Source organism: Polypterus senegalus, chromosome 8 (assembly GCF_016835505.1).
Source record: "Polypterus senegalus isolate Bchr_013 chromosome 8, ASM1683550v1, whole genome shotgun sequence".
Taxonomy (NCBI): Eukaryota; Metazoa; Chordata; class Cladistia; order Polypteriformes; family Polypteridae; genus Polypterus; species Polypterus senegalus.
This window is the reverse complement of record NC_053161.1, coordinates 94,636,230-94,659,699: the sequence shown is the minus strand read 5'-3', so window position 1 is coordinate 94,659,699 and position 23,470 is coordinate 94,636,230. Positions and strand designations below refer to the sequence as shown.

The 23,470-nt window shown below is 38.1% G+C and overlaps 1 protein-coding gene across 1 annotated transcript in view; it reads right to left on the bottom strand.

Annotated features, from left to right (window-relative positions):
* pax4 (paired box 4) overlaps positions 1–15,278 on the bottom strand; it is a 51,516-nt gene extending 36,238 nt beyond the window's left edge. Inside the window, exons 1-3 of the mRNA XM_039762167.1 lie at positions 15,231–15,278; positions 10,812–10,874; positions 345–475 (exon numbers count right to left, since the gene is read on the bottom strand). Of these exons, the coding sequence (XP_039618101.1) occupies positions 345–475; positions 10,812–10,824 (144 nt within the window). The 5' untranslated portion in view covers positions 10,825–10,874; positions 15,231–15,278. The remainder of the gene's footprint in view (positions 1–344; positions 476–10,811; positions 10,875–15,230) is intronic.
* Between the last annotated feature and the right edge of the window lie 8,192 nt (positions 15,279–23,470).

Genomic DNA, 23,470 nt, shown 5'->3' with positions numbered 1-23,470 from the left:
TAAAGTGGGCAGGAGGCGCCCAAGATGCCTTGAAAATAATGGCAGAGTCTAAAATGCAGGCTTTATCGGAAAGCGCTTAAGAGAGGGAGCACTAGTAAAGAGAGTTGCAGGCACACACGGATACAAAGGAAAGGTGCTGAAGGTACACGTAGGGCAACAGATATTCAATATTTTGCAATTATTCCATTACCTGTGTTCAACAGGTAGCAAAGCTATTATTAAATAATAAAGTATATACAAACTAGTCAAATTAAAGTTAATGTTTAATGCAGAAATAAATACAGACAGAAACGGTAATAATAGTTGAAATAAGAATATTCATTCATTTTTGATTTATTTAATACCTGCAATATTCTAGAAATTTCACAGGCTCTCATTCCTCTTGTCGCCAGCTCAATGATTTTCCATCTTTTACATGTTGGAAGAGGCCGTCCATTGACAAAAACACCACCAAACTGGTTTACACAGCTGACACCTAAAATAAAAGGTGAAAATATATGGTGTGTCTTGATTACATACAAAATGTAAGACTGAACTGCAACATTTATTAAATGTGAAGTCAATATCAAGCAAAGCATGGCTCTGACAAAAAGGTTAGCAAGGAAGAGTTTTAACATTTTGTGCAAATTATCATAAACAGGCTTAGATGCCCAGGATGACAGTCAATTATTCACACAAGTCCACCAGCATTAAGCAAAGGAGGTCAGAGGAAAGGTTGCAGACGAATCCAAGGAGATTCATGTGACTGATTTGGATCTATGATCACCATCTTAGGTCTACCTGTCCACCTCTTCCATGTCACATACTTTTACAAAGGGAGTCTGGTGGACTTTTGAGTCATTTCAAAGTACGCCATTGCTATTTGTTTATAGTGCCTTTGGCAGTGATATCTTAGCGTCATACCCTCTTACTGTATCAGTATCACTTTTACATGTGGGACCCCAGGTGTATTTTGCATTCCTATTGTACATCTTTTTTTGACAGTAAATTTTGACGTAAAATTAAAAAATAAATAAATAAACTCCAAAACAGGTAATGTAAAATGCATCAACTGCTTGATTAATATTGGAAAAAAAATGTTATAATGTGATACATCAGTTACCCTCATGCTCTGTCTTCAGAGTTCTGGAGTCCTGCTGTGTGTGTGTGCTGGGATGGAATGTTAAATTTACAACCTTATCTGTTACCATGAACTTTATTAAACTCTTTTCCCATATCTTTACAGAATGCAGCGCTTGCGCTCCGCACCTGCATGCCATGAACAGTACTGTACATAATTTTTTTGTATTAGGGCCTAGTGTATTGTGTATTGGAATTGTCAAGGCATCTCTTTTCCAGATTGTGCTGAAAAAAATCTTACTGCTGTACTGTACTACATTAAATGAGGTCCAGGGTACAACACTGAGTATGAGAGCACAAATTGAAATGGAAATTATGTCCTTTACTAAAATATAGACAAAATGGTCACACAAACACACTACATAACACTAAATTTGCACCTGCAGTTAAACAATCTAATTTTTAGTACATAAGCAAAACAATACAAGACAGATATTCATGACCAACACAAAGGAACCCCTAGCACGTGTTGTGATCATGAGACGGAAACACAAGGAGACTACTTTTCATTACCACAATTTTCATGTTATTGAACTGTAGCCTTCCTGATTTCCCACTGACAGTGTGAAGCTGCCTGCAGTATCTCCTTGATCAGCTTAGTCTCGTCTTAGACATTGTCTCTCGGATCAGATTGGCTTATTTTTCATAAAAGTATTCGCTTGTAGATTCAGTTCAACAAGTTTTCAAGACACAGTATAGCAGACTTGAGGTGGAACAAAAAAAGTCTGCATTTAGAAATGTGTTTTCTGAAGGAACAAAGGTAGAGATGGCTAATTAGGATCCTAAAAATGATCTGAATGGCATTAATTGAATAGCTGTTGAGTTCGGCAAAGGGTTAACAGAAAGGAACATTCACTTTTCACCTACAAACTGATGGCCAGTGCAATTTTCTGTGCTGTGGTGTACTGGGCTGGTAACAACTTTCAGAGAGGCCCACTGAATTAACAAACTGATTAAAAAGGCAGGCTTAATTATGGGACACACACTGGACCGCCTGGAGGTCAAAGCAAAGGAGAGAATTAAAACAAAACTGAGTGCCATTATGAACAATTCTGCACATCCTCTTTCTGATACACTGACAGTGAGGAGCCAATGGATTATTCAGCAGAATTGCATCAAGAAATGCTACTGTGGCTCCTCTATACCACGGGTGTCAAACTCCAGTCCTGGAGGGACAAAGTGGCTACAGGTTTTCATTCTGACCACCTTCTTAATTAATGACCAGTTTTTGCTGCTAATTAACTTCTTTTGCCTTAATTTTAATTAACTTGACTCAGGCCCTTTAGTTGTTTCTTTTTCCTTAATGAGCAGCCAAACAATAATGAGACAAAAATAAGCTGCCACATGACCAGCTCACCGGTGCCCATTACACAATATCTGAAAATAAAGAAAGGTGAAGTTCTCAGTTGATCTCGCAAGTTACCAAAACATATTGATGGTGTTCTTAGGAAAAACCGAAAATCAACAGTTTTGGAAATGTCTGCTGTGGCAGAATGAGAGCAGCAATGAGCCATGGAATTAAATAATGAGTTTAATTAACAGCAAGAATCGGCTTCTCATTAAGAAACTGGTTGGAGCTAAATTGGCTGGAGTTTGAGATTCCAATTTAGCTGGTCATCTGTTGACCCGTTTTACATCTTAGTTTTGTTTGGCTGCTATTTAATTAAGAAACAAATCAATTCAGAACACTGAATCCTTAAAAACAGGGCTATTAAAATGAAGGGAAAAGAAGTTAATTAGCAGTGAAAACTGCTCTTTGATTAAGAAAAGGGTTAGAACGGAAACCTGCAGCCACTACGACCCTCCAGGCCTGGGGCCTCATGTATAAACGACGCATACGCACAGAAATGTTGCGTAAGAGCTTTTCTACTTTCAAATCACGATGTATAAAACCTACATTTGGCGTAAAGCCACGCACTTTTCCACGGTACCTTATCGTACGCTAGTTCTCCGCTCGGTTTTGCAGACTGGCGGCACCCAGCGTCAAAGCAGTGCTACTGTTCCTGTGTGGTTACTCTTTTATTTTCCTGATGCTCTTTATAAATACACTGAAACTAACCACATATTGTTTATTAGTGTAATGCATCTGATTGTAATTAACTTGTAACAATATAATGGTCCAGGGAATAGCCATAATATTCCAAATACCATAACTGCTTTAGCGTTGTTACTCTCACTGCACCTTCTTCTTTCAGCTGCTTTCATTAGGAGTTGCCACAGCGGATCATCTTTTTCCATATTACTCTCTCTGCACCACTCAGAGTATTTATATCACTGTATCTGAGTGTGAATCACAGCAGCAACTGATCGGAAAGAGAATTATCGGTATACAGTATCAAGCACACGCTGTCTCAACCAAGACAAAACGTTTCAAAGCCTTTCCTGTATGGACCTAGCGGTTCAGAAACAGTTTCATCCCAAGAACTTTAAACGCACTCAATCACTGCTCCTTGTAGAACTGTTTGTACTTATAAGTACAATCACCCCCTGTAAACTTGCACTACAGTTATATTACACAACCTAAGCCACTTTATAAAGCGCGTATTTACATATGATGACGATATCATTTTTAAGATGAAATGCAGCAAAATATGTTAACTGTATTATATTATACAGATAAAACTTTAACTTCATTTAAATAATCTATATTCTTAACTGGAACTGGCATGAAGGATAGAATAATTAAACATGTACTACGAAGATATTTCAATGTTCCTTAAATGTTTTGAAGAATCAGCGCTCTAAGCATACAGATGGCTTAATGCCTATTACAGAGCTGATTGTGTGGCGATCGGTTACTTGGAGAAAGAAAAGCAAGGACTGCAGGGGCAGCCACGCCAATATATATTGAATATAAAACAAAGAGAAAATAACGACACAGCTAAAAACGCAGCGGCAAATTTCAACAAAAGTTAAACGCTTGTGTCATGAGCACGAGTTGGCTATGCAGTGTCCACAACGGACGTGGCCATCCACCGTGCATAAGATACCATATTGACATTGGCGGGCGAAAGGGCCACCAATACTTTGTCTGCCCAGGGCCACCACAAGCCTAGAGCTGCCCCTGAGTACTGCTGCAATAAATAATTTCATCGAAGGTCGCGCACAATCACTGCACCGTGAAACTCATGTTTAATAACGTGCTTTGACTCCTATCATCATGAAAATGATATCACGTATACATCTCAGTATTTTAGTTATTCAGAGAGCTGTAATATCACGAATGTAATGGATTCTGTGTCCAGTCGGAGGAAGAGAGCTGGTTTAAGAAGCAAGTAGTGATTCACACACATAGAGCACATAGAAGATCACATACAAAACAAAGCATTTAAAGTGATACTTTACTTGCGATGTAATTTGAGAAGCTGGTTAATTAAACTGTTTTAAGATGAAGTTTATGATGTTCTACTTTAATGACAAAATAAACTACATGAATAAAGTGGAAATTTTGAGATTGAAGTTGACATTTTGTGCTTTTTCCCACTGTGTGCCTTTATTTTTCTCTGTACCCTAATAAGGTTTCATATGACACTCAGACAGTGGGCTAGGACTCGCCTTTTCACGGTGACTTTGCTATCTGACAACTTTTTTATTTCCGGCACTGTGCGATTTTGTGAACGTGAGCTTTCAAGTTTCTCCAACACGCTGTTTCACTTGATCAACTTCCTTTCGTTGATTATACCACAGTTTAAATAAACAAATAGTATGTTTTTCCTTTCCTTCCACCTGGTATTCGCTGAAATTCTTATATTTTTCCCCGTGCTTTTCCTATTGTCTTTTCACAGAAGGCTGAGCTTAAGGGCGATTTATATTGATTTGCATATTCAAAGACGCGTAATTCTAGGAGGTGTTGGGGCGGGACAGAAGGCGCGTGCACGAGTGTTAGTTTTCACACTGACTAGGATTTATTTAGCGGAAGAAAGCGGAAGTTGGAGTATGCACAGATTCCTGCATCTGGATTTTTCTGTGCGTAAGCACATTTCAGCTTTTGTGCTTATGTCATGCTATAGTGCGAGTTCTACGCATGGCGTTATACATGAGGTCCCTGGAGTTTGACACCCCTGCTCTATACCAATAGCAATACGCCCGCATAATGGCTCACTGGGACTGTGACTTCCAAGTTTTCATTTAAAATGTACAATACTTCCTTTTTAGTCATTCTGGTGTGTGGTTATGTATTTATTTATTTAAAGAGCCTCAATAAAAAGCCAGATTTCCCCTTAGGGACAAATAAAATTCAGTCTACGTTTTAGATTCCTCAAAGTTCTCATTCACTCTTCTGTTAAAACGACTTCAGTCAGACTGGCTGTTCTTGGATTTAAACCAAAGGCAGCTGTTACCAGTACTTTGTGTAATGAAAAGACAGAGCATATTTGGTTGACCCGAATTTGGATTATATTTATTTCACAACTTGATATTTATTGTTCTGTTATTTGAGAATCCAAAGATTACAAAACTACCACTTGGGTAAAACATATTTACTCCAAAGGTTTACTACTAATTCCATCTACTGAGGGGTGATCAGATGTTCTTTCCATACCTAGTATCAGAGTGAATGCTTTTTGCAATGTATTTCTGAAGTGGCAATGATAGGCTGGCCATCTAGCTCTGTGAAGCAGATTACTTGTGTTTGGATTGTTTTGTGTGATGCATTGATCCAATTTTTTGACACCCTTTGTGCACCCAACCATCTCTCTCTGAACTGACTGAAGATTTCTTCCATTTTATTCCTGCAAGGTTCTTCTTATGGTGAGTTTTTTCTCGTTTTCCTTAGGGAATCAAGGATGGGGGCTGTCAAAAAACAGGGCCTGTTAAAGCCCATTGAGGCATTCCTTTTGTTGTTGTTAGAGAATTACTGTACATTTTGCAAAATCTGAACAAATTTTAAGAATTGGAGTAGTTTATTTTAGCTTGCTTTGTGGAGAGGAATTCTTTTTCGCAATACAGTTAATATTGAAATTACAGCAATTATTGCCCCAACCTTTCAAATTTGTCAGTTTTAGAAGAAATACACACATCTCAAATGTCACAAAAAGTACATTTAGGAAGGGCTTGCGTTTGTGGCAGTATACCTCCAGAAAGCTTATACAATATGATATTTGATCTAATAAGCCTATTAACTAGGAGGTAGTCATGTAAAATCAGTCCAAAGGGCAATCAACCACAGAGAAGTGAAATTTAGAGGTCACAGTTAAAGTGTCCTGTTTATTGTCATAAAACCACAGTAGCTAGAGGACAAATGCACCCTGTGCTAGAGTGGACACAACCTCACTTGGGAATTGAGCACCAGAAGCAGCATAACAGCACTCAACAGCTTACTTTTTAGGTTGCTTGGAGTAGGAAACTTTGCAGAGTTGGCATTGTAAGGGTAATTTGTAAGGAAGTGGATGAACCACCCCTACTCCATAGAGAGAAACAAAGACCCATGTTCTAGGGTTATGCAGCCTACCAATCTCTCTATTGTGTTTTTGCAATAACCACACAGCAAAACACTAAGAAGATGTAGGTTTCTCTTGTAGATTTTGTTACCCGCTCTGGAAGTGACACAACAGCACTCAAATATAACAGAAACAAAATTCTTTGTCACTTGTTGGACAGAAAACTTTAGAAGAGTGTATTTCCTGAAAACATTATTGATGTATTAAACCTGATAAAACAAACTTTTATAAAGAATTCTTTTCACTAAAGAACATAGACATGCCTCTAAGACACTAATGAAAAACAAGTACACTCAAGATGGAAATCTGGAAATCTGCAAACACCTTTTTGAACTGAATCATTGGGGATCTTGAATAAGAATAACATCCCAAACTCACTTAGTCCAGTTTGGGTTAGTGATGGCTTAGGGGGGCTACAGCCTATGCCAGCAGCACTGTGCACAGGAAGGAATCAGCGAGTTACAGGGCTTCCTTACTCTTACATTCACATTCAACCAATAAAACTAAAAATGCCGGACCAAAGCTGGAGTTCCCCCGAGAAAAACACCAGCAGATATGGAGAGAACATGCAAACTCTTAATGCTGACATAGACCAGACAGTACACGATTGGAACAGTGGATGCTGGATCCATGAGAGAGCAAAGCTAACACTCTACCACTGTTCCACCCATATCCGAAGCAGGCATCATGATACTGGGTCATTAAATGGCTACCTCAATACAATTAGCTGTTACTTAACTAAATGACAGAAAGTGGAAATAAATGTCTCCTGAGTATTCCGATAAATTTACAAGCATGAAGTATTGACTGTAACCATGCATCTGTAATCAATGGAAATTTAATCTTCAACCTTAATACTCAAGATAAAAAATATGACTATTTCATCCAAAGAATTTATCACTTCATGCTCCCTTATTTTTGTTCTGTCCCTATAAATTATATCACTTTGAGCATATACTGTAGGACACAATCACAAGGAATCAAAAGTGATAATTGGAACAATAAAATAAAACATGATATAATGCAGATTTCTCCTCTGCTCATCCACCTGTAACTTATAAAGGACTAGATATTTTACAAATTAAATAACCGCACAAACAGAGCATTGACATTTGATATGTCTATCAATCTTTACAGTTTATAACACATTCTTCTTTCAATTTATGCTTTTGAAAAAATATTTTCTAATGAAACAAAATTTGTAAAGCAATTAAAGGCAAACAAAAAAATCAAATAACTAAAAGAAGTTCAATCTTCATGACTTACTCACTCATTATTAGATGTTCCATTGCCAGTGCTGAGCTACTGTTTTTTATATGACTTACTGAATTTTTCCACTATAGTGCTCATTTCCAATATGAATCTAATCTAAAATCTAATTTATTTAGTATGTCATTAAAGCTGCATTTATGTTTTAAATGAAAACAATTGTGAAACAAGAAGAGCCCTGCTTCTTGCAAATGCAAGTCAAATATATAATCTTCATCCATTTTCTTTCATTCTTGCACAAGATGAGTAAGCATTGTTAATTACAGGAAATTCAGAAGCTGACCTAACCGTAACTCACACAATATTTCTTGTTATATTTCCAAATGTAAACAAAAAATAAGATTTAATTTTCAACTGTGGAAGTAATCTATGAGGAAAAAATTCATAGTAAGATGAAAAATTTTGCTTGCCATTGAAACAGTTGTCTATCAGCAGAGGGGACTAGCTAAAGCTAATTAAAGTATCTCTTTTCACATTAGGCAGTGTGGCTGGGGTCCAATTGCTGAAGGGAACTGATGATGGTAATTCTCCTCTAGACCAGGGATTGGCACTATTACCTAATGCCTTTTTTTCTACTTCCTGTGCAGGATATAAGGATGACACCTGTTCCACCTCTGATGTCACTTCTGCCATATGCCTTCCTGCCCAGACCCTATATAAGCCCCTTCTACAACACATCAAGTCAGTCTGATCTTGGACTCCTGTCTGGAAAGACATTTAATCGGTGTCTAATCACTTTCTTGTTTTCTTCAATTATATTGGGATCACAAAAGTGCTCCAAACTTTTGTTTTCTCTTGGTGTTTCTTGCTATCTATCTCTATCTTGATAGATAGATAGATAGATAGATAGATAGATAGATAGATAGATAGATAGATAGATAGATAGATAGATAGATAGATAGATAGATAGATAGATAGAGTTATTGGTGTATTAGCAGCTAAGTGAGTTTCTCTTTTTTCTTGTTGGTTTCACTTTGTTGACAGGGTCGCTTTCTTTGAGCTTCATGATGTAGCCTTGCACTTCCAGGCCGGACAGATAGACACACACACTTCCATGCGTAGACATTTATATACAAGATATATATATACCAGGTGATGTTTCATCCAGTTTTGAGGGGTTTTTTTTTTCTCCAGCCCTCTGGAGTTTTTTTTTTTCTGTCTTTCCTGACCATCAGATCTTATTTTATTCTTTGTTAATTAGTATTGCCTAATTTTTATATATTTTTTTCTTTCTTCATCTTGTAAAGCACTTTGAGCTACATCATTTGTATGAAAACATGCTATATAAATAAACTAGCAAAATACCCGCGCTTCACAGCGGAGAAGTAGTGTGTTAAAGAAGTTATGAAAAAGAAAAGGAAACATTTTAAAAATAACGTAACATGATTGTCAATGTAATTGTTTTGTGACTGTTAGGAGTGTTGCTGTCATCAAGGATTTGATTATCATTATTTCTTTCAATCAGGTTCGTATTTGGAGGATGTGTTGTGTTCAAGTTATATTCCGTGTTTGTCAACCGTTGTAAAGATAACAGGTTTCATTCATTGAAGTGTTCACTACCCAAATCGCTACTCGTGAATCTAAGATGTTTAACAGGCATTCCCGGTATTAAGTTGTGGATTTGCCTGTGAATATTTAGCGGCAGCGTGTTTATGAACTTAATTTAAACTTACGGTTTACACCTTGCTTTCCTATTGATAGGTCTACAAAGGCTTGTTCAGATTCAGAAGGTTGTTCCTTTCTTACTGCATCAATAAACAGCTCGTCTTCCTCTTTATCTGAGACATCACACACTGCATGCACGGGTTTACCTTGCCCAGTCCTGCAAACTTTAGCGAAGTGGTTCAATTTACCACATTTTTTACACTGTCTTTAGCTGGACATTGACTTTTTCCACCGCGTGCTTTGTTTCCGCAGTACCTGCACTTATGAATATGCTTGTATGCATCACACGCTTCATATTCTTTTGCTGCCTCCTCAATTGTGTAATGCGTTTTTTGTTCAGCACTCTTTGGAGCTCTTTTATTTTGTGTGCGTACTGCGTTCACAGTCAGTTCACGTGAGCTGCACGGAGTACATGCATCGAAGGTTCTCAGCTATGGTTGTGCTATCTCGTGCGATCTCGCGATGTCCACAGCTTTATTTAATGTTAGCTTAGACCCGGCACTTAAAAGTTTTTCTCGCACTTTTGCTGAGTTTGTGCCAAACACTATTCTATCCCTGACCATCTCATCTTCATTTGCATAAGCACAGTCCTTCACCAGCAATTTTAACTCCGTTACAAAGCGTGTCTATTGGATTGCTGCTGACGGACGGCCTTATATGGGCAGGCACTCAATTACGTGGGAGGCGTGGGTATAGGGGACGCAATATAGGCAGGCAGCCAACTACGTGGGAGGCGTGGTGATGAGTGACGCAACTCCGCCTCACACAGCGACCGAGCTGCAGGCTATGGCCGTATATATATGTACGTAAGTAGGATTCAGCTATGACCGTTACGCGTAGAATTTCGAAATGAAACCTGCTTAACTTTTGTAAGTAAGCTGTAAGGAATGAGCCTGCCAAATTTCAGCCTTCTACCTACATGGGAAGTTGGAGAATTAGTGATGAGTCAGTGAGTGAGTCAGTCAGTCAGTCAGTGAGGGCTTTGCCTTTTATTAGTATAGATGTTGTTGTTGTTAAAGAGGGTGTAGCCCTACCTGGGTGCATCATAAAGAACTGAAGCAACCCTGGACATGCTGCCTGTACATTGCAGGACACATGCACACATGGCCACTTTAGAGACGCCAGTTAACCTAACTTATAGGTCTCTATGATAATTGAGGAGTACCTTGGGGAAAACATGCAAACTCAAGGAACCCAAAAAGTGCACTCAGAAAAGAAAATTTAAACGCAGTCACCTGGAGGTGTGAATTACCAGCGCTTAGCATTACACCAACATGCAACCCAGCAGAAAGAGCAATAGTTTAAAAAAATAATAAAAACCTTCATGTGACATTCTTGGATTGTATGATGTCCTCCGATTCAATAATTCCAGACTTGCAAAGACTGTAAGTGAAGAAATATCAAGAATAACATTAATCTGTGTGAATTGTTCCGTGATTACAAAGAACAGCTTCGTCACAGAGCATTTTACAAACCACAGAACTGCAAGATGTTTATAAAGTGCAGAGAAATGAAGTGTGCATAACAGAGGCTGGAGAACCAGAATAAAAAAGCAACAGGAACAAGCCCACTTCTGACTTCTGACTTGGCAGTCCCAGTTAGAGTGAGGCACTATGCAGACGTATTACCATTGATATAAAGGAGCCCCAGAAGAGTTTCCTGACACCCTTCTGCTGAATAATTTGTTGGCTAAAAGTACAAAGGGATAACATACCAGATTTAAAGTATTTGGCTGTAAATGCTAGCTATTTTATTGGATTTTACCAGCATTTCTAGTTTACGTTGTGAAGATTATTTCATCAGAAATTTTAACCAGTGCATTCATTTTTTTTTTGTGAGACACATATTTTTCAACAAGTTAGTGTTTCAACATGAGTGCTCTTTCTTATCTGCCCAGCTAAGTACATCCATTTACAGTGGGTCCTTCAGTTGCCACCATTTTTTCATCCATCCATCCATTATCCAACCCGCTACATCCTAACTACAAGGTCACAGGGGTCAGCTGGAGCCATTTTTTCAAATTATACCGAAATCATGGTAAGCACTAATCAGGGTAATCTCTTAAATAAGACAAAAATAAAAACTAACAAGACATTTTGCTTTTGCTTAAAGAACAATGCAACATAAAGTTAAAAGTAACAGTAATAGTAAATAGTTTTTATTTTTTTAAAAATGATGGGCAAGCTGAGTGGGTGGCCAATACCAAAAGTCTGCATGGCTCAGAACAAGTCTGATTGTAAAGTATGACTGCCAAATGAAATTGGTGAAACATACAGAGAGTAGTTTATCTGTATTTACATGTGTATTAGACAAGGAGACATTTCTTGGATTTAAAATACTAGGGGAATGAAGGCTCCCAGACTAGACAACAGAGTATATAATAGATGTGGACGTTAACTCTTAAACATCAATCCATCTGCACTAAAGCAAAGAATATGGATAAAAGCGAATCTAAAAAAGACAACTAACAATATTAGGCATGTGCTTAATTTAATGTTACATATTTATAGTAAGAGGAACACCACCAACGATATAAGAATTTCTGTTTCTACTCATTGGTTTTGATGTAGATTTAGTTAATATCCATCCATCCTTTGTCTAAAACCCATTTAAACCAATTATAGGGTCACGGGGGTCAGAGCCTTTACCACTACTTTTGGATGCAGGACAGGAATCAGGCCCTAAGAGGGGGAGACCCACTATAGTACACACTCACACACACACCCATATTTATGATGGGACAATTTAGAGTTGCCATTTAACCTAGAAAATCCATTTTGACAATGGCCTGGCAGGGTTCAAACCCAGCCCCACTGAGCTAAATGCTGCCTAGTTGATAAATGTACTATATTGTTTTAAATTAAGCAGTAAATCATAATGTGACCTGTTACATAGAAATAATGTTTAAAAAGATTTCAGATGACCTTATTAGATGACCAGTTGGGATGCTTGCCAGATGTAGTTTCAGCCCCCGTCCCCCATGTGGTCATTTGAATTTTCTCTGAGAAGTTACATTTTCTCCCAAAATCCAAAGTCATGCTGTTAGGTTGGGGAGTAAAACAGAATTTAGTGAGAAGATGGTAATTTTCCCTGGATCAGATAGAGTTTGTTTTTTTTCCACAGTACTGTTTCAGTGAAACTGGTTCTCTTATCCTGTACTACCAATTCATCTACTCCTCTATTAATGTGTTTTTTGCTGCATCTGTAGTACATGCGTATGGATTATTGTTCAGCAGGGGTGTGTTTCTCTACTGTATGTAAGTAAATGTTACTTGTTTATTTACTTTTCTTTTGCCATACTACATTTTCAGATCAATGTAGGCACCCAGAGTCTGTATTCATTGAGGAGTGTTACATAGGTATGCAGAATTGAATTAATTCAGGTACGGAAAATATTCCTGCCTTGAAAAAAGTAAAACTAGTAAGTATATTTAAACTCTAAGGGAGAAATATACATTCATACTGATGAAAATTTAACTTGAAGGCAGTTTGAGAATGTGAAAAAGCAGCCCTACCTAGTTGGAGAAGCAATGTCTCAGTGGCTTCTAATTCAGTTCAGGTTGGTTGAGTCACAGAAGGTTTTGATTTAATAACTTTTTTAATAAAATACCAATTTTTCTTGTCTTGTTTCTAGTATGACATTTTCTTTTCAGTCATTGCCTTGTTCTTCCACTGTGCCTTCAGACTCAGAAATTACCAGCAGTACATGTTAGACTTTTCTATGATGTGAAAAATACAGGGCATTCATAAGTAACATAATAACAGAATCATTTTGACTTCCACACTAAAACTATAGTCATTCTGCCTAACTGAATTTACCTGAATGACCTGAACCCTTGCCTGACAGGAGAAACCCGCTTGCCTTAAATGCATGCATCCTCTGTCTAACCTTGGGTCTCTCCCTTCCATCTAGCATGAAATTGTCTGGCCTTTCATTTCAGTAATGGCCATAACTGTCTTCTAATCCCTAGCCAGGTAGCACTTCCAGATAAATTCCTTTAATCCACCTGGGGTAAAGCATACCCTCTAGGAATGTTTTTCAGTGATTCCTCTGTTGGTCCCCACTAACCCCTTAAACAGCTGAGTAACCCCAAGGCAGCTTGTCCATCATAAAGTACAGAAGGTGACCCTTTTAGAGAACTGTAAGACTGGTGAACTTGTAGCTCACTGGAATCATTTGTTCACCACCACAGCTGTATCATCCTTCTGGAAGTGGCATGACAATGAGCACTTTAGGTGCCAATTCACCTAAACAATCTCATAAGGCTCTGTTCTGGTTCTGCACCCTTCTTCTGATTCCAGTTTCAACCAGGCATCCCATTATAATAAATGTAAGAAAAGCACTAATTTCAGTCTTGGCTATTAATTTATGTAGTGTTGTTACGCTATTTTAGTAAAGTTGTGCGATAATTTCTTGCATCCTCTTTCTAAATAGCCAGATGCTAACCTGCTACTGTATCTGTTCTCATCAAACATGATGGCTGCCTACTCAACACTAAGGATTGCACACTTCCTTTCACTCTGTTAAATCTGTTAAAACACTGTACAGGACACTCTGACACTTCAATAATAAGCAGAAGGCAACATTTTACTTGAATGAGAGAGAGAGAGAGAGAGAGAGAGAGAGAGAGAGAGAGAGAGAGAGAGAGAGAGAGAGAGGTTAGGAGCATGCACTGATAGGGTGTCACCCTACCCACCACATGACGAACCACTTGGATTGGGACCCAAGTGTAGCGGGTGACACCTCAGCACCACACTGGAACAGTGTAATGTTTTTTTTACGGTGGCTGGAGTGCAAGTTCTACCACCAACCTCCAAGGAGGAGGACCTGCAGATTAGAAGTGCATTAAAATGATACTGTTGTGTAATGTGACACAAATCACTGCCATATACTCATATAAAGCACCTACACTTTGTTACTTATTTCAATAAAGCTGTGTGCAATGGGCACACAATATTCTTAAAATGACAGAGCTAATATAGAATTGCCAAATAACATTACATATACCTTCAAGATGTAAATATAAAACCAAAATATCCAGGGAAGAAACAACCCAAACAAGAGAACAAGATGCAACAGGATTCAAATCCATGGTGCTGAATTCAAGAGACAACAGGACTATATCCACTGTGCCACCATATCACCCAATGTAGAACTTTCCACAAAACAGTTTAGAATTACCGTCTTTATTTTCCTCAGCCCATCCAGGTTAGGCTCCTGGCTTGCACCCAGTTTCACTGAGAAGACTAACATTACTCCCCTTGATCCCAAAGGATGAAGCTGGTTCAATTATAAGTGGAGGTCTCTTCATGCTTTGCAATGATTGTTTAAAATGATGTGATCCATGAAAAACGCTATATAGAAGTGACTGATGAACGGAAATTAATTTTTTGACAAGCAATACACAACACAAAAGAATAGGGCTGCATCTTGGAGATGTAACTGCATTGTTGCCTTAACCTTTCAAATGACAGCTTAAAAAATAACAGCCTAGTACAACCAACTTCTTGCATAATGAGGTCTAAGAGAAAGATCATGCCATACAATGAAAATTTCTTATATCGGACTTCAGCGCTGCATGTACAGTATAACAATGTGCAAATAAACACAAAAGAGAAAACGTTACACCCATCATCCAATGAAGTGTGTGTGAAAAGAAGTCAATCAGAAATCATATATAATTCATTTATATAAAATGCTCAGAACGAAAGAAAATGCAAGAAATAAAATTTGCTTACCGCTTTTTAGGTTTTGGACTGTCCGACGTTCTCCCGTGAAGGCGCGAGGCGCTCAGACCCGACTACTGCTTTGACAGGCCGCTTTTATACCACGGACTCGTGACGTCATAAGGATGGGAATTCCGTTCTTTTGAACTGGCCGCACTTGCAGAGTTTAAAAAAAAGGTGCGCTTATGACACGGGCAGGACTAGAGCGTTTTCGATCACACGATTTCTTTTGTTGTACTTTTTGACGACTTATTAAAGCTATTAATCTTTACAAATGTCAGTAATGCATTTGGGTCAGGGGAGTAACGATGGCTTGTCTGTTATGAGCCGTATTGAAACTCAATCTGTAGCTTATGGATGCAGACACCGATGCAAACATTAGTGGCTGTATCAGCATCATGCCTACTGTTTAATGCAAAAATGCTGTAGTTTTAAAATCATAATGAATCCAGTTATTCATTACCTTAACTCCTTCGGACAATTATTATTTATGATATTTTTGTTCCTGTCTTTATCTTTCCTTATATGTCCAGCTGGTTCACGTTATTACAGAATCTCCATATTTACAGGAGCCTTTACTTAAGTTCTGGTTATGTTCAGGCTTACCTGCACAAAACAGTGTAAATGAATGTGCGTCTCACTTTTTCCAGTTAACGGTTTGGGTTTGTTTGATGCTTTCATGCGCAAAATTGACAGGATGATATTAACCACAGTGATACATTTACAATTAAACCACTCAGACTGTCAGAGTACCCATTCGTTCAGAAGCCTTAATACAGTAATCATGTCAAAGTGACACGGGGGCGCAGATTTTAGCGTTGCTGTAGCTCCAGTACACTGCTCATTTTCGGTGCCGAAAGTGCACTCTCTTTCTGTCTGCCTAGTTTTTTTCGCTCTAATATTCCGGCGAATTGTTCATTTAACATTAATTGGAACTCTCGGTTGACCCTGCAAGGAACCAGCCTTATGGGCCCAATGGTGTTAGGATCGACCCCAGCTCCCAGCAAACCTGGAACTTGTTTAGGAGATAGTTGGGTTCGTTAAACGGATGGATGAATTTCATAACGGATGACGCATGTTCAGTTCAATTAGGATATTGCAGTTCGGCGAAAATTTAGACCAACAACATCTACATCAAATATGAGCTCAGCCCTTCTTTCTACTGGAGGACTGCAATGACTGCTGCCCTTTTTTGAGGTCTTCAATACTCATTCAGTCCATCGCGACCGAAACAAGTTCATAAGTCATGAGAACATTCCCTTATAATATTTACAGGTTGAAGATAATAACTTTCGGTCAGGTTTCATAGTGCATACACATATTCTAAGAACAGCTTTGTTAGCATCCTCTTAAAAATCAGTCAACGGGGATTTTCTCTTTAGTTTTACATTGCAAGTAAATTTTTATTTATATTTCTTTAATTTATGTTAGTAATTCCAAACAGCACTGTGAAATCCGATACTTCCAGGAATTATTATTATTATTATTATTATTATTATTATTATTATTATTATTATTATCAGGATACTATATTCTAACCCCAATATTGAAGGACACTCCTAAAAATAAAGGTGCCAGAGTACTGTAGTTCTTCAGAGAGATGCCATATGGGAAGCATTTTTTAGTTCCAAAAAGACCTATCCACATGAAGACTCAAGAAAGAACTTTTATTTGTATCCGTAACAGGCTCCATACAGTAAATAACCATGAATAGATGGCAACATATAATGTAATCATCATGAGTTTAAAAAGGATTGAATACGCTGAATACGTCCAATAACTCAGGTAAGTCTAGGTTTTCTTAATAATCTGTTAATGTCCTGTAGGCCACCATACATAGAAAGTTTTTCAAAGCACAAAGAACAAGCCTCTTATGTAAGGAACCCGTCAGTGCTTTGTCAAGCAATGGCTATATAAGGAACCACACAACCTGGTAAAGAACCATAAAGTGCCATTAAAGAACAAGCATTTTAAGTGTGGAGGAACTCACTCACATCTTTAATGAAGGTACTCGCGTATTTAGGATTTACGGTTATCCTTAGTCAGTGCTTAGAGAGGTATAGCTTCTTCTGGTTAATTTCACAAAGCTGGACCCTCTTTCTCATTCGTTATTTTCTTGATTAAAGATGACTTGCTTAATTATGCTTAAATATTGCTAGAATAAATTGCCGAACAACGGAAAGCAGAGGAAGGCGCTTATGGGATATTAATAATGATGATGTCAATTCACATGGAGATGTGTCTAAGGCAATCTCTGCACAAAACGAATAGTATAAATAGTACATAAATAGTACTTTGTGTAAGGATATGGAGTTTATAAGACACTGAAGGCTCGTGGTACTCAGAACCAGAGAAGTAAGCTTAGTAAAGAGTGGAGTCAGTTATTTTCAGTTATGTCTCTTACTTTCATGATCAGCTTCTGATTAAACCTTAATTGAAACTTTAATTTAAAAAAATTTATTGCAGCTTGCTACCACCGAGTTTGAGAACCCTATCAATTCTTCATTGGAAATAGTGGATTATATGAAGCTATCTTTATTTGGAGTCAATCAGACTAATGTCACTTTTCACAATAATGGAAATTCATCGGATTCATAATGAAGAGACAGCGTTGTGCTCCAATGTGACATTTCAATATTTCACGTTAAGGTATCCCTTTATTTCATCTCTAAATTCAATGCAAAATGTGTTTGGTCTTCCTACCTCGCACAAGAGCTTGGATTTTTTTTTTAAATGGAGAAATAATGTACGAAGAGGAAATTGAGAGCTCAGGGACTATGCAGAAAAGGGAGAATCAAGGAGGCGATAATGTCAAGCCGCAGTGGTGCTGAGTAAATTTCAGCACCAAGTTTGAGTGGATAGCATCTGGATACATACACGAGGTCCGTGTGAAAGAGAAGTGTCCAAAGTCAAAATCAAATGGTACACAGCAAGTGAGGCAAAGCCCAAGGGACGAGCCGACTGCCCCCTCGTCGTGTAATGTACCGCTACAGTTGCAGAACGCAAAGCTATTGCGGCGGTCACGTGACGCGAGCATCTTCTTTTCGAAGTCGAGTGTTAGCTGCAAGTCTGAGTATTTTTTAAACAAACATGAAAACTGTTTCAAACACGCCTGCCATATGGTAAAGTGCATTTGATAAATCATAAATCCAGCCTATATACTTTTATTACATTTTTTTCTGTCATGAACAAATATAACTAGAGAAGGGAAATATGGATGGTGAATTGAGGTTTGTATTTATAAAATATGGACACAAAAACATCACAGATGTGCCTCGCGTTTGCTACAGATAAATAAGTTGTAAAGGTTTCAAAGAAAATATTTGACGAGCAAATATTAGCAAATGAAAATCTATACAGGCCTGCTCGTTTACTCTGTTTGATGACTAATTGGGAATCATTAGCGGCAGCAACGCTGGTCTGAACACTTCAGAAAAGGGGCAGCATTTTAAAATACCATATGTTCCACATTATACATTAACCACAGCTTCACTTACAATAATATCATCGGGACTGGGAGCATCACCTGATAAGGATAAAAGCTCTTTGCAGAACTGCATCACCATGTCAACAGCTTTAAAAAGTGCAAATAAATTATTTCGTTTTAATGAACGGTGGCTAAATTCATTTTGCTTCGGCTTACAGCACCTGCACATTGTCTCCGAAAAGATAAATACAGGAGTCTGGCAAACGGGCAGCATGGATACCTGATTAACAGTCAAGTGCGCAATTCCAGAAAGCGAGCAAAACCACAATGCACGACGACTGCCCTCAGAATGTGGGCAAAATGAGCTTTAGATCTTCACCTGCCAGTTTGTCAAATGGCGATCTTAACACGGAGTTGTGCTCACGTCCTTAAATTTCAAGACGTTATTTAATGTGTATGCATCAAACAGCATATTCACGATTCAGGGCTCTCCGCACTGCGATGCTCACAGCTGGGGTCCCAAAGGCTATCCAAAGCGCACCACGACCAATTACAAAAAATCACGAATAACAGGGCGCCGTCCTAAAAGGCGGCTAACCTTACTGCGAAGGAATGTGTCTTTTCAGTTCCAAGTAATCTTCCATTACTTCCCTAATTTGAGAAGTTTAGTTTGTGCAATCGCCGCCTAAATGGCTGGGAAGTTTGGACACCTTTTGGATACGGGAGTGCCTCTCAGTTCCTGGAGTGAATGAAAACTGGCAACAGATATTGCGCATTTGTCTTAGTACAGTTTTTTTAAATTTAACATTCCCTGCCAACTAATATTTTCGTTTTTGGCTTACTGTCCTTATTGAGAAATTGGTATTATCAGTGGGTTTCATCGGCTTTCTCTAATTTTAACGCACACTCGCCTTTGCCTTTAACGAGATGTGGAATGTTGTAGGGCCGGTTTTGGTCATCTGTCACCAAATCCCTCAATGAAGTTACACATTCATATAATTTAGGAAACGTTTTTCAATGATTACTTGATCAGATATAAAGAAGATATAGCTCCGCTTATTTTACTTTATGATTTCCCTTAATTCCAGTATTTAAGCGCATTTATTCCAAATGTTTTCTTATAATCCGCATGATGCCCACTTACTCTAAACGCGCGCACTTGAGAAGCTCGAGAAAAGCTCTTCGAACAGGCACAGATTTTTACTGCTGGCCTCCGTGTGGGCCTGTTTATCATGTTTAAATCAGAAGATGAGCACATATTTATTTCCCTGATGGTTCCTGTTCCCTACCATTCATTTTTTTTAAAATGGATCCGATAGCTACATGTGCATTCCACTCTAACAGAGAGTGTGACATCGCATTTTTGACTTTTAAAATGTGGTCATTAAACGACTAAATAAATACATTTTAAAAATTATTCACCAGATGTGTTGCATCATCCAGGCTGAATTTACACATCTGCTTTACTGTCTAACATGCAACACCTTGAATGAAGTGGAAGCTGATCTGGCTTTTTATCAATCCAATATTCACTACATAAAAAAAAAGTTGTTGATGTCAAATCTGCACAAAAGTCTATCATCTCAATAGTCACGAGTGTAAGGAGTTACCTCAGTTACCGTTCTATTATTTATTGACCTTTTTTACTTTTCCCATTAAGAACAGTAAGCAATGCTAGGAGTGTTAATAATGGAGAATGACAATATAAGGGATATCAATAATGGCGAGTCAATGGAGAGTGGTCAGTAACACAAGGCACATTAATAATGGTGAATGAATGGAGCGTGGTCAACAAATCAAGGTGTATTAATAATGGCAAGTGAGCAGGGAGGGCTCAGCATGGCATGTTAATAATGGCAAATGAACAGAGTGAGGTCAGCAATATAAAGTGTGTCAATAATGGAGAGTGAACAGAGAGTGGTCAGCAAAGCAAGGTGTATTAATAATGGTGAGTCAGTAAAGAGTAGTTAGTAACACTAGATATGTTAATAATGGGGAATGAATGGGGAGTAGTTAGCAATCGGCATGTTAGTAACAGCAAGAGACCAGAAAATGCATCAGCAATGCTAGGTGAGTAAATGGCGAGTGGTCAGTAATTCAAGGATTGCTAATGATGGCAAGTAATCAAGGAGTGGTCAGCAATGCAAGGCATGTTATTAATGGTGAATGAATGGAGAGTGGTCAGCAACACAAGATGTTTCAATAATGGTGAGTCAATAGACAATGGTGCATAATACAATGTGTGTTTATAATGTGGGTAAATGGAGACTGATCAGCAATGCAAGGAGTGTTCCAGGAAGAAACTTGTACTTAGATCTTTAACAGGGAAAAAAACACACACAAAAACATGAAAAGATGATAACAGGTGTGTGAAATACCAATGGGTTGCATATTTTTAAAAGACTCTTGCTGCATACAATCACACAGGCTAACTTAGGGTTTTTGCTCTGTTCGCACCCTGCTAGATTGCCTACAATACATTAAAGATTTCTGTTTTGTTCTCATATTAGGAAACCCAAAGAACCAGTTTCATATCCAAAAAACCTTTTCCAAAAATGAGATGTCTTTGTAAAGCAGTAGCTGTATGAAAAACCACACAATCCGGTAAAATGTCAATAAAGCACCATTATTTTTAAGAGTATAATCTGGATTGGCAGACCAATTAATTAGTCAGTCATAAGAAAATATCTTATTTTGGGAAATGAGAACAAAAGTAGTGTGCAAATATGGCTGAACTTATTACACCAAATACATTCACTGGCTACTTTATTAGGCATACCTTGCTAGTGCAGGGTTGGACCCCCATTTGTCTTCAGAACTGCCATAATTCTTCATGGCATAGATTCAACAAGGTGCTGCAAACATTCCTCAAGGATTTTGGTTCCATATTGACATGATAGCATTACACAGTTCCTGCAGATTTTTCAGCTGCACATCCATGGTGCACCACATCCCAAAGGTTCTCTATTGGATTGAGATCTGGTGACTGTGGAGGCCATTTGAGTACAGTGAACCCATTTTCATGTTCAAGAAACCATGTGGAGAAGATCTGAGCTTTTTTAAAGAAACCAGGTGGAGATGATCTGAACTTTGTGGCATGGTGTGTTACCCTGCTGGAAGAAGCCATCATAAGATGGGTACACTGCAGTCATAAAGGAATGGACATGGTCAGCAACAATACTCGGGTAGGCTCCAGCATTTAAACAATGCTCAATTGGTACTAAGGGTCCTAAAGTGTGTCAAAAAATATGCCCCACACTAATACACCACCACCAGCAGCCTGAACCAGTGATACAAGGCAGGAAGGATCTTTGCTTTCATGTTGTTGAGGCAAAGTTCTGACCCTGCCATCTGAATCTCACAGTAGAAACTGAGATTCATACAACCAGGCAATGTTTTTTCCAGTTTTTTTTTTCTATTCTTCTATTGTGTAATTTTGGTGAGCCTATGTGAATTGTAGCCTCAGTTGCCTTTTCTTAGCCGACAGAAATGGCACCCAGTAGGAGTAACCCATCTGCTTCAAGGTTCAACGTGTTGTGCATTCAGAGATGTTCTTCTGCATGCCTCGGTTGTAATGAGTGCTTATCTCAGTTACTGTTGCATTTCTATCAACTCGAACCAGTCTGGCCAATGTCCTCTGAACTCTGGCATTAATAAGGCATATTCACCCAAAGAACTGCTGCTCACTGTATATTTTGCCTTTTTCAGACCATTCTCTATAAACCCTAGAGATGGTTGTACATGAAAATCCCAATAGATCAGCAATTTCTGAAATACTCAGACCTGCCCATCTGGTACTAACAACCACACCATGTACAAAGTCACTTAAATCACCTTTCTTCCCCATTCTGATATTTGGTTTGAACTTCAGCAGCTCATCTTGACAATGTCTACATGCTTAAATTCATCAAGCTGCTGTCATGTGATTGGCTGATTAGATATTTGCGTTAATAAGCACAATTAAAAGGTGTACCTAATAAAGTGGCTGATGAGTATATATTTGTCCAGGTTTATATTAAATGAGGTAAAACTAAGAATGATCAATTACAATAAACTGCAGTATTTTCTCTAAAGGTGCATGCAGTTCAAGTGCTATTTGCTTATGCGTCCCCTTTTTTGTGGAGAGATGGCTGTCATTTAGTAACTGTTTACACAATTTATTCATTTCACCTCTGAAAAAATCTGGAAAACCATAAATACTGTATAATCATCAGAACAAAATGATTCACACAGGTAGTTTTAATTTTATTGCTAAAAATATAATATATAAAAATGAAATAAAATTCATTCCAGTGTCACCTGGCTATAGATCAAAGATAACATTAAATTACTTTTTAAAGGTCCTTTAAAGTTAATGTGAATGCTTTGTTTTACCATGTATTTATATAAACCTGTATCTTTATGTATATACATTATGTAATTAACAATTAAACTGCTTACTTTAATTCAGTGTTGCAGGATGTCAGAACCTATTCTGGCAGTCCTTGGCACAAAGCAGGAAACAGCCTGGAGAGGGCACCAGTTCGTCATAGGGCCCACTCACACTCACAAAGTACTCATTTGTATGTGGGAAAGTGGGAGGAGAAACCAGAGCACTCAATGGACAAGCCACACCGACACAGGGAAGACATGTTAAGTTCAACACCAGTACCAAATGACTGGGAAATTTGAACCCAGCACACTGAATCATTGAGGCAGCTCTGCACCACCCATGTAGGAATAATATGATTAAGGTGATAAACAAAACTCATTTGTAATTCCTGTTTTTTTTACTTCATGAAAATGCATGCATTCAGTGAAGAAGAATATGAAAAAAACTGTAAAA